This window comes from Ranitomeya variabilis, chromosome 3, assembly GCF_051348905.1.
Source record: "Ranitomeya variabilis isolate aRanVar5 chromosome 3, aRanVar5.hap1, whole genome shotgun sequence".
NCBI lineage: Eukaryota > Metazoa > Chordata > Amphibia > Anura > Dendrobatidae > Ranitomeya > Ranitomeya variabilis.
In genome coordinates, this window is record NC_135234.1 from 549,666,864 (window position 1) to 549,679,002 (window position 12,139).

Genomic DNA, 12,139 nt, shown 5'->3' on the forward strand with positions numbered 1-12,139 from the left:
AATGGAAAGAAGCCCTTACTCTGCGAGTGGTACTCCAGTTCCTGAAGGCATCAAGGCTCACTCCACCAGGGCCTTGGCTACCTCCTCGGCAAAAAAGGCAGAGGAATCAATTGATTAGATCTGTAAGGTCGCTACCTGGTCCTCTCCATCTACTCCCTTTAATCCCATATGACGTACTATCCCGTCGAGGTGACCTGGGACTTAATTCCCAGTGACTGGGTAGTACGTCATAGTCGATCGGCCGCGCTCACGGGGCAGCGGAGCCGATCGCTGCGGGGTGTCAGCTGATTATTAACCCCCGGCACACTGCGATCAAAGAGGATCGCAGCATTCCAGCGGCACAGGGAAGCGATCACATCGCGTTGCTCCGAGGGTCTCCTACCTCCTCCTCCCCGCAGACCCCGGATCCAAAATGGCCACGGGGGGCCTTTCGGGTCCTGCAGGGCGATGGCTTTCAAGCGCCTGCTCAGAGCAGGCAACAGGAAGCCTCCCTGCAGTGCCTGTCAGATCGCTGATCTGACACAATGCACTGCAAATGTCCGATCAGCGATCTGTCACTATACAGTGATGTTCCTCCAGGGACAATGTAAAAAAAAAAAAAAAATCACATGTGTAAAAAAATAAATAAAAATTCCCAAATAAAGAAAAAATATATTATTCCAATAAATACATTTCTTTATCTAAATAAAAAACCAAAACAATAAAAGTACACATATTTAGTATCGCCGCATCCTTAACGACCCGACCTATAAAACTGTCCCACTAGTTAACCCCTTCAGTGAACACCGTAGAAAAAAGAGGCAAAAAAAAGCATCTTTTAGTGTGACGGCTGCCTATCATAAAATCCGCTAAAAAAACCCGCTATAAAAGTAATTCAAACCCCCCTTCATCACCCCCTTAGTTAAGGAAAAATAATAAAATTTTAAAAATTGTATTTATTTCCATTTTCCCGTTAGGGTTGGGGCTAAAGTTAAGGTTAGGGTTGGGGCTAAAGTTAGGGTTTGGATTACATCTACGGTTGGAATTAGGGTTGGGATTATGGTTAGGGGTGTGGTTTAGGTTGGGATTAGGGTTAGGGGTGTGGTTGGGATTAGGGCTAGGGGCATGTTCGGGTTAGGTGTATGGTTAGGGTTATGGTTAGGGTTGAGATTACGGTTAGGGGTGTGTTTGGGTTAGGGTTTTAGTTAGAATTCAGGGGTTTCCACTGTTTAGGCACATCGGGGGCTCTCCAAACGCGACATGGCGTCCGATCTCAATTCCAGCCAATTCTGCGTTGAAAAAGTAAAACAGTGCTCCTTCCCTTCCGAGCTCTCCCGTGCGCCCAAACAGGGGTTTACCCCAACATATGGGGTATCAGCATACTCAGGACAAATTGGACAACAACTTTTGGGGTCCAATTTCTCCTGTTACCCTTGGTAAAATAAAACAAATTGGAGCTGAAGTAAATTTTTTGTGAAAAAAAGTTAATGTTCATTTTTTTTTAACCCCTTTCTGCCATTGGACGTACTATTCCGTCCATGTGGGGTGGGCCCTACTTCCCAAGGACGGAATAGTACATCCAGCGCGATCAGCCGCGCTCTCGGGGGGAGCGCGGCCGATCGCGACCGGGTGTCTGCTGACTATCGCAGCTGACAAACCTAACCCCGGCACATTAACCCCCGGCACACTGCGATCAAACATGATCGCAGTGTTCCGGCTGTACAGGGAAGCATCGCGCAGGGAGGGGGCTCCCTGTGTGCTTCCCTGAGACGATCGGTACAAGGCGATATGCTCACCTTGTACCGAGCGTCTCCTCCTTGCAGGCCCCGGATCCAAAATGGCCGCGGGGCTGCATCCGGGTCCTGCAGGGAGGTGGCTTCACAGCACCTGCTCAGAGCAGGCGCCGGGAAGCCTCCCTGCTGTTCATGTCAGATCGCTGGTCTGACACAGTGCACAGCAAAGTGTCAGATCAGCGATCTGTCACTTTACTGTGATGCCCCCCCTGGGGCAAAGTAAAAATGCAAAAAAAAAATAAAAAAAATTACATGTTAAAAAAAAAAAAAAAAATCCTAAATAATAATAAAAAAATATTGTTCCAATAAATACATTCCTTTAGCTAAATAAAAAAACAATAAAGTACACATATTTAGTATCGCCGCGTCCTTAACTAGTGGGACAGTTTTTTAGGTCAGGTCGTTAACTCCTTCAGTGGACACCGTAAAAAAGAGGCAAAAAACAACGCTTTATTATCATACTGCCGAACAAAAAGTGGAATAACATGCGATCAAAAAGACGGACATAAATAACCATGCTACCGCTGAAAACGTCCTCTTGTCCCGCAAAAAACGAGCCGCCACACAGCATCATCAGCGAAAAAATAAGTTATAGTCCTCAGAATAAAGCGATGCAAAAATAATTATTTTTTCTATAAAATAGTTTTTATCGTATATAAGCGCCAAAACATAAAAAAAGATATAAATGAGGTATCGCTGTAATCGTACTGACCCGAAGAATAAAACTGCTTTATCCATTTTACCAAACGCGAAACGGTATAAACGCCCCCCCAAAAAAGAAATTCATGAATAGCTGTTTTTTGGTCATCCTGCCTCACAAAAATCGGAATAAAAAGCGATCAAAAAATGTCACGTGCCCGAAAATGTTACCAATAAAAACGTCAACACGTCCCGCAAAAAACAAGACCTCACATGACTTTGTGGACCAAAATATGGAAAAATTATAGCTCTCAAAATGTGGTAACGCAAAAAACATTTTTTGCAATAAAAAGCGTCCTTTAGTGTGTGACGGCTGCCATTCAAAAATCCGCTAGAAAACCCGCTATAAATAGTAAATCAAACCCCCCTTCATCGCCCACTTAGTTACGAAAAATTAAAAAATTTAAAAAATGTATTTATTTTTATTTTCCGGTTAGGGTTAGGGCTAGGGTTATGGTTGGGGTTAGGTTTGGGGCTAGGGTTAGGGTTGGGGCTAAAGTTAGGGTTAGGGTTTGGATTACATTTACGGTTGGGAATAGGGTTGGGATTAGGGTTAGGGGTATGTCAGGGTTAGGGGTGTGGTTAGGGTTACAGTTGAGATTAGGGTTAGGGGTGTGTTTGGATTAGGGTTTCAGTTATAATTGGGGGGTTTCCACTGTTTAGGTACATCAGGGGCTCTCCAAACGCGACATGGCGTACGATCTCAATTCCAGCCAATTCTGCGTTGAAAAAGTAAAACAGTACTCCTTCCCTTCCGAGCTCTCCCGTGCGCACAAACGGGTTTACCCCAACATATGGGGTATCAGCGTACTCAGGACACATTGGACAACAACTTTTCGGGTCCAATTTCTCCTGTTACCTTTGGGAAAATACAAAACTGGGGGCTAAAAAATAATTTTTGTGGAAAAAAAAAAAAAAAGGATTTTTTATTTTCACGGCTCTGCGTTATAAACTGTAGTGAAACATTTGGGGGTTCAAGGTTCTCACAAAACATCTAGATAAGTTCCTTGGGGGGTCTAGTTTCCAATATGGGGTCACTTATGTGGGGTTTCTACTGTTTAGTCTGCAGGCGTCACGTTGCATTTGCCGAGCCCTTGATGTAACTAAACAGTAGAAACCCCACATAAGTGACCCCATATTGGAAACTAGACCCCCCAAGGAACTTATCTAGATGTTTTGTGAGAACCTTGAACCCCCAAATGTTTCACTACAGTTTATAACGCAGAGCCGTGAAAATAAAAAATCCTTTTTTTTTTTTTTTCCACAAAAATTATTTTTTAGCCCCCAGTTTTGTATTTTCCCAAGGGTAACAGAAGAAATTGGACCCCAAAAGTTGTTGTACAATTTGTCCTGAGTACGCTGATACCCAATATATGGGGGGGAACCACCGTATGGGCGCATGGCAGAGCTCGGAAGGGAAGGAGCGCCATTTGGAATGCAGACTTAGATAGATTAGTCTGCAGGCGTCACGTTGCATTTGCCGAGCCCTTGATGTAACTAATCTATCTAAGTCTGCATTCCAAATGGCGCTCCTTCCCTTCCGAGCTCTGCCATGCGCCCATACGGTGGTTCCCCCCCATATATTGGGTATCAGCGTACTCAGGACAAATTGTACAACAACTTTTGGGGTCCAATTTCTTCTGTTACCCTTGGGAAAATACAAAACTGGGGGCTAAAAAATAATTTTTGTGGGGAAAATTTTTTTTTTTTATTTTCACGGCTCTGCGTTATAAACTGTAGTGAAACACTTGGGGGTTCAAAGCTCTCACAACACATCTAGATGAGTTCCTTAGGGTGTCTACTTTCCAAAATGGTGTCACTTGTGGGGGGTTTCAATGTTTAGGCACATCAGTGGCTCTCCAAACGTAACATGGCGTCCCATCTCAATTCCAGTCAATTTTGCATTGTAAAGTCAAATGGCACTCCTTCCCTTCCGAGCTCTGCCATGCGCCCAAACAGTGGTTTACCCCCACATATGAGGTATCAGCATACTCAGGACAAATTGGACAACTTTAGGGGTCCAATTTCTTCTCTTACCCTTGGGAAAATAAAAAATTGGGGGCAAAAAGATCATTTTTGTGAAAAAATATGATTTTTTATTTTTACGGCTCTGCATTATAAACTTCTGTGAATCACTTAATGGGTCAAAGTGCTCACCACACATCTAGATTAGTTCCTTAGGGGGTCTACTTTCCAAAATGGTGTCACTTGTGGCCGGTTTCAATGTTTAGGCATATCAGGGGTTCTCCAAACGCAACATGGCGTCCCATTTGAATTCCAGTCAATTTTGCATTGAAAAGTCAAATGGCGCTCTTTCGCTTCCGAGCTCTGCCATGCGCCCAAACAGTGGTTTACCCCCACATATGGGGTATCGGCGTACTCAGGACAAATTGTACAACAACTTTTGGGGTCCATTTTCTCCTGTTACCCTTGGTAAAATAAAACAAATTGGAGCTGAAGTAAATATTTTGTGAAAAAGTTAAATGTTCATTTTTATTTAAACATTCAAAAAATTCCTGTAAAACACCTGAAGGGTTAATAAACTTCTTGAATGTCGTTTTGAGCACCTTGAGGGGTGCAGTTTTTAGAATGGTGTCACACTTGGGTATTTTCTATCATATAGACCCCTCAAAATGACTTCAAATGAGATGTGGTCCCTAAAAAAAAAAATGGTGTTGTAAAAATGAGAAATTGGTGGTCAACTTATAACTCCCTAACAAAAAAAAATGTTGGTTCCAAAATTGTGCTAATGTAAAGTACACATGTGGGAAATGTTACTTATTAAGTATTTTGTGTGACATATCTCTGTGATTTTAATTGTATAAAAATTCAAATTTGGAAAATTGCGAAATTTTCAATATTTTCGTCAAATTTCCGTTTTTTTCACAAATAAACGCAAGTATTGTCAAAGAAATGTTACCACTATCATGAAGTACAATATGTAACGAGAAAACAGTGTCAGAATCATCAGGATCCGTTTAAGCCTTCCAGAGTTCTGACCACTGTCCCTTTATGAGGTTATAATTGTAAAAATTGGCCCTGTCATTAACATGCAAACCACCCTTGGGGGTAAAGGGGTTAAGGTCAAAATTGGCTCTGTCACTAAGGGGTTAATGATAATTCAATTATCTGTTTACACAAGACACACATCACCAAGAGAACTGGGCCTTTCTGGCCGTGGGAGGGTGATTCCTTATAATACAGGGGTCAGTCTGCCTTTTCAGTGTCAAAAATGACTTATTCATCCAGAGGGCAGGTTTATTTGTTTGCTTTGTTAAATAACTTTTGGCGCTAAATTCAATATTCACTTTTAGGCCATGTTCACACAATGCGTTTTTTACCGCGGAACCGCAGCGATTTTGCCGCTGCGGGTCCGCAGCTGTTTTCCATGCAGGGTACAGTACAATGTAACCCTATGGAAAACAGGAAACGCTGTGCACATGATCCTGAAATTCACTAAAAAAGCCGCGCTGAATAGCTGCGGTAAAAAAGGACCATGTCACTACTTTGTGCGGAACTGCAGCGGTTCTGCACCCATAGACCTCCATTGTGAGGTCAAACCCGCAGTAAAACCCGCAGATCAAAAATATATCTGCGGGTTTTATTGCGGTTATGGGTGGAGAAACCGCTGCAGCAGGAAGTGCGGGGAAGCGGGCGGAAGTGCGTGGGCGGAAGTGCGTGGGCGGAGTGTGGTCCGAAGTGACATGGAGGCATACCGTCGCATGGGGATCGTTGTCGGACGTTTGATAGATTTGGTATGTGTGTGTCTGTGTGTGTGTGTGTGTCTGTGTGTGTGTGTCTGTATGTATGTGTGTGTGTGTGTGTGTGTCCTCATGCGACGCTAGTGCCACCACTGTGCTAAGTCGCCGTATGGGACTACTACTCCCATCCGGTATTAGGATGGGAGAGTTGTCCCTGTGTCCGGCGACTTAGCACAGTTGTAAAGTTACACAAAACACACACAATACACATACATGACACACAGTACATACAACATATAACACAGAGTATATACTCACCAACAGCACACTGGTAGGCGAAGCCCTCGATCCCCTAGAAAAAATCCCAAAATAAAAAATCAAATCCATACTCCCTGTCCGCAGAATCCATAAAACGAGTGTCCCACGCCGATCGGCTGCTCTCCGGCGATACACTGCCAGGAGAGAAGCTCCTAGCAGTGTATCGCGTACTGTTCCGGAGTTCAATGGCTCCGGCATCTCGGTTAACGGCAGTACAGCTGCGTTGAACTTTCCCACGCAGCACTGCCGTTAAGCGAGAGTGCCGGGGTCAATGACGCCGGTAAACTCGCTCGCGCATGCGCAGTGACACACCGACAGGAACTATGGCTCCTGTCAGTGTGTTGCTGCAGCCGTGGAGAGCAGACATATCTCTGGATGTGTCTGTTCTCCATGGAAGATCTTCGTGGGACCCTCGATGGATTTCTGCGGACAGGGCCAGGGAGTATGAATTTGTTTTTTTATTTTGCGTCTTTTTCAGGTCGAGGGTCTTCAGGACGGATTGAGCGTACAATAAAATATGGTCAAAAAGTGGGTGTCTTTATTTCATTAAAATAATTTTTTTCTAGTGTTTGTGTTTTTTTTTTTAACCCTTTCATTGGATTAATAATGGATAGGCGTCTTATTGACGCCTCTCCATTATTAACCGGGCTTAATGCCACCTTACAATAGCAAGGTGGCATTAACCCCTCATTACCCCATATCCCACCGCTACAGGGAGTGGGAAGAGAGTGGCTAAGTGCCGGAATTGGCACATCATTTTGATGCGCCTTTTCTGGGGCGGCTGCGGGCTTATATTTGTAGCCAGGGGGGGGGCAAATATCCATGGCCCCTTTCCTAGGCTATGAATATAAGCCCACGGCTGTCTGCGTAGCCTTTCTGGCCTAAAAATATAGGGGGACCCCAACACTTTTTTTTTGGGGGGGGGCTCCCTTTATTTCTGAGCCAGAAAGGCTACGCAGACAGCTGTGGGCTTCATATTCATGGCCTGGGAACAGCCATGGGTATTTTAACCCCTTCCCAGGCCACAAATATTGGCCCGCAGCAGTCTGCCTAGCCTTTCTGGCCTAAAAATATAGGGGGACCCTATGTCATTTTTTTTTTTTTTTTTTTTTTTTGGGGGGGGGGTCCTCCTATATTTTTTTTGATCATTTTAATAGCATTAATAATGGATAGGCGCCTTATTGACACCTCTCCATTATTAACCGGGATTAATGCCACCTTACAATAGCAAAAATACGTGCAACTGAAATACGTGGCACTTAAATACGTGATACGTGGCACTTAAATACGTGATACGTGGCACTTAAATACGTGGCACTGAAATACGTGGCACTGAAATACGTGGCACTGAAATACGTGGCACTGAAATACGTGGCACTGAAATACGTGGCACTGAAATACGTGGCACTGAAATACGTGGCACTGAAATATGTGGCACTGAAATACGTGATACGTGGCACTGAAATACGTGGCACTGAAATACGTGGCACTGAAATACGTGGCACTGAAATACGTGGCACTGAAATACGTGGCACTGAAATACGTGGCACTGAAATACGTGATATGTGGCACTTAAATACGTGGCACTGAAATATGTGGCACTGAAATATGTGGCACTGAAATATGTGGCACTGAAATACGTGGCACTGAAATATGTGGCACTTAAATACGTGATACGTGGCACTTAAATATGTGGCACTTAAATAGGTGGCACTTAAATACGTGGCACTGAAATACGTGGCACTTAAATACGTGGCACTGAAATACGTGATACGTGGCACTGAAATACGTGATACGTGGCACTAAGTCTACGTTCACATTTGCGGTCTGCGCCGCAGCGTCGGGCGCCGCAGCGTCGCCGCATGCGTCATGCGCCCCTATTTTTAACATGGGGGCGCATGGACATGCGTTGCACTTGCGTTTTGCGACGCATGCGTCACTGCGGCGCACGCGTCCAGGCGCAGAGGACGCAGCAAGTTGCATTTTTGCTGCGTCCAAAATCAACCAAAAAAAGGACGCATGCGTCGCAAAACGCAGCGTTGTGCATGCGTTTTGCTGCGTTTTTGTATGCGTTGTGCGTTGCGTCGCCGACGCTGCGGCGCACAACGCAAATGTGAACATAGCCTTAAATACGTGGCACTTAAATAGCTGGATAGAGCTGGATCCGCGGGCTGTGATCTGGCCTACGCTCAGCACTCTGCGGAGCGCTGTCATTCAAAACACGTCCACTCATTTTGGTGTTTAGTCCCAAAATGGAGGATGGAAGAAGAAAAGGGTTGGACAAGGAAATGACATCATTTCTTTTTTTTTTTTTTTTTTCCCCACTGCAGTTAAAGCTTTATTTGTGTCAAACACAGACAATCTGCAGAGAAAACTGCCTAAAAAACCGCACTAAAAGCGCACCAAAAAATGCACCAAAACGCACCAAAAACCGCACCTGCGTTTTCTGCCAAGAGCTGCGGTTTTTAGTGCAGAAAAACAGCAGGGAAATCAGGAACGTGTGAACATGGCCTTAGGCTTGAAACCCCCCGATGTACCACAGCTTATTGGGGACTTTAATATGTATTTGAATCTTTCACTAGATAAATATTGTGGTGACTTCACAGTTGTACGTAATGTAATGTATTTTCAGTGATATCTAATAATCTTTCGTGAGTTTAATGATTGACACTAATCATGTATCTTGTGTGTAACTTGTGTGAAATATCCATATATCAATTGTATATTTAGGTAATTGATGTATGACCAGAAGAGGGTTTAGCGGGTTGATAGTTTTGTATTACTTGTACCTGTTAAAAAATTAATAACAATAATAAAATAAAGTAAAGCACACCTCCCCTCCTTACTGATCTCTGCAGCTGTTATGTAGAGCCAAGTCACGTAACGGTAGAAACACTTCTAGATCTGAACTTGCTGCAGTCAGTGTGGGGGAGGGTGAGAGCTGACGGCACTGAGTTGAGATCTGTAAGTGTTTGTAATGGCATATAAGTCTACAGATACTGTACAGAGCTGAGTTATGTATTGTGGCAAGCACGTCTGTAGGGTTTTGTAATAATACAATGTTTTACTTGGCTTGCAGCCATTATTCAATGACTAGCATAACAGTGAATCACATACTCAAACTGGTGAAATGTCCTCTTTAACAATTAAGTTTTACTGGATCCATTATTGAACAGTGTGCCCATTATTTTTTTTTTTTTTTTTTTTTTTTTTTTTTACAATACATATGTCCTCCATTTTCTCATATGGAAAGAAAAATGATTTAAAAGCTTCTTATTTCAACAACTTGGTGAAAAATGAACAGCACTTAGAAGACACATGGATGGCATCCGAGTGCTGTGCTTTGTTTAGTGGACCCACTGATTTAAATGGGTGACTTTGATCCGAAAATAAGATCAGAACAGGAAACATCTCTTTTGTGGAACATTCAGTTAAAAATAGGTGAAACGCATACGACAAAATCTGACATGGGAATGGGTCCTTAGTAAGATTACTGAAAATAAGTATTAATTTTAGAGCAAAGTTTTTTCACTTCTGACAAGTATGATTATACAGTATCCGCTAGAACATGTACTATTTTTCCTGCATTATTAATATTACTTATGTTTTATTCCAGTTACTGGGAAGCAGAATTGCAAAAAGCTCAAAAAGAAGGTCGTGTCCCACGCCTAACAAAGGCCATTATACGCTGTCACTGGAAAGCCTACTCTGTCCTGGGATTCTTTACTTTTATTGAGGTACACTGCTCAGACTTTTGCATCACTGTGCCAGCAGCTCCGTTAAGTTGCAAATGTCATGTTGTGAATGTTGCAGTAAGTTTCCATTTTCAGAGAATTTCAGGAAATCCCCTTATTTGGACGAGTTACAAGCATTTCATTTGGCAAGAAGAGCACTCCATTTTAAAACCTGTTTTGAATAGGTTAAAGCTATTGGCACGGGCTGTGTGGGCCACCATCCTAAAGCAATGGACTTCTTGTTCTGATCTTCTTTTCTCTAGTCACCTTCCACGACTGCAGGATCGAAGGATGTCTCCCCGCCCTAATAGGGGACAGGAAATCAGAGAGGTTAAATACCCTCCCCTTCCTGCAACCACCTGTGTTTTTCCTGTCCCCTATGGGGCATGAAGAGGTTCTCAGATGCAGATGGTGCTGCCGTGGCCGGTGATCAGAGCACTATTACCTGGATAGCCGGGCAGTTGAGGTCAGGGGGCTCCGCTCTCCTCCTCGGTGACTGCTCCCATCTCCGCAGCGTCTGCGTGACTTGGGACCCTCCATCCCGCCTTTCCTGCGCCTCACTCGTGGGGCAAAGCAGGGCGGTGAAGCTCTCCGGGGTCCTGCAGCTTCCCGGCTCTCCTCATCCCTCCTCGCTGCCGCGCGACGCGCACCGGAAGTAACGCTTCCGAACTTCCGGTTTAGGCCATACTCTGGAGCCTGCGCGCGTGCCGACCAGCGTTCCAAGCCTGCGGCAGCCATGACAGGCGGTTCAATCACAGCACCCCCTACGGACCCTGGGAGGAGGAGGAGCATAAAATTAGCTGGCGACCTCGATGAGTATATATTCCTGGTCGGGGAAGCCTCCAGGTAAGGCCTCTGTCTGTGTCCCTGCTGACCGGTGACTGACTGACCCTATGGACGGCGACAAACCCCTGCACTCTGCTTCTGCAGAGCCCAGCGTTCCCCCTCCTACTGTAAGTAGAGGATGAAGTCCCTTGCTGTCCAGTTTTTTGTTATTTAAAGACTTAGTCAGCCTCTCTCTCTCTCTTCTAGGGAGACAAGGCCTCTGCCCCTAAAAAATCCAACCGCAAGTGTGGTACATGTGCGACCAAGCTTCCCTCGGCTTATAAGAAAAAGCTTTCCCAACCATGCATGGATGAAGTGCTGCGTAGTGAACAGCCCTCCCTCCTGGACAGCATCAGAAACCTCATCAAACAAGAGGTTCAGTCCTCTATGGCGGCCCTGTCTCTGGCCCCGACTCCACAGCCTCCTCCTCCTAAGAAAAGGAAGATGGCTCCTACTGTATCTGACACTGACTCGGGCGAGATTCATACCTCGGGTTCAGAGGACATTTGGGAGAATGAGGGTTCTACTTCCAACCCCAAAACGGACAATAAAAAATATCTCTTCTCTTCCGAAGATATGGAAGAGCTGATTTCCATGGTGAGGGGCACCATGGGGGTGGAAGAGGAGGTAGCAAGTCATTCCGTTCAGGATGACATGTTTGGAGGGCTAAAGCCTAGGACCCCGAAAGGTTTCCCTATTCACAAAAATATTGAGAACCTTATCCTTCATGAGTGGGGCCTACCGGAGAAAGCTTTGAGTGTCCCATCAAAATTGAAAAATCGTTTCCCTCTGGAAGGGGACTGCTCTTTATGGGAGATGCCTAAGGTAGATGTACAGGTGTCCAGGGTGACCAAAAAAACGGCTCTACCCTTCGAGGATTCCTCACAGCTCAAAGATCCTATGGATCGGAAAACTGAGAGCTTACTGAGGAAATCCTGGGACACATCTACTAATCTGCTGAAGACAAATGTGGCATCCACATGTGTTGCCAGATCTCTATTTCTCTGGTTACGTATCTTAGAAAATCACCTTTGTCAGGGGACATCTAGGGAGGAAATTTTAAATTCCCTGCCATTACTCCAGAAGGCAA

The 12,139-nt window shown here is 44.7% G+C and overlaps 1 protein-coding gene across 3 annotated transcripts in view; it reads left to right on the plus strand.

Moving 5' to 3' along the window:
• ABCC4 (ATP binding cassette subfamily C member 4 (PEL blood group)) overlaps positions 1 to 12,139 on the plus strand; it is a 376,997-nt gene that overhangs the window by 39,858 nt on the left and 325,000 nt on the right. For all 3 annotated transcript variants that reach the window (XM_077297155.1, XM_077297157.1, XM_077297156.1), the window contains exon 3: positions 10,107 to 10,227. In XM_077297155.1, the coding sequence (XP_077153270.1) occupies positions 10,107 to 10,227 (121 nt within the window). The remainder of the gene's footprint in view (positions 1 to 10,106; positions 10,228 to 12,139) is intronic.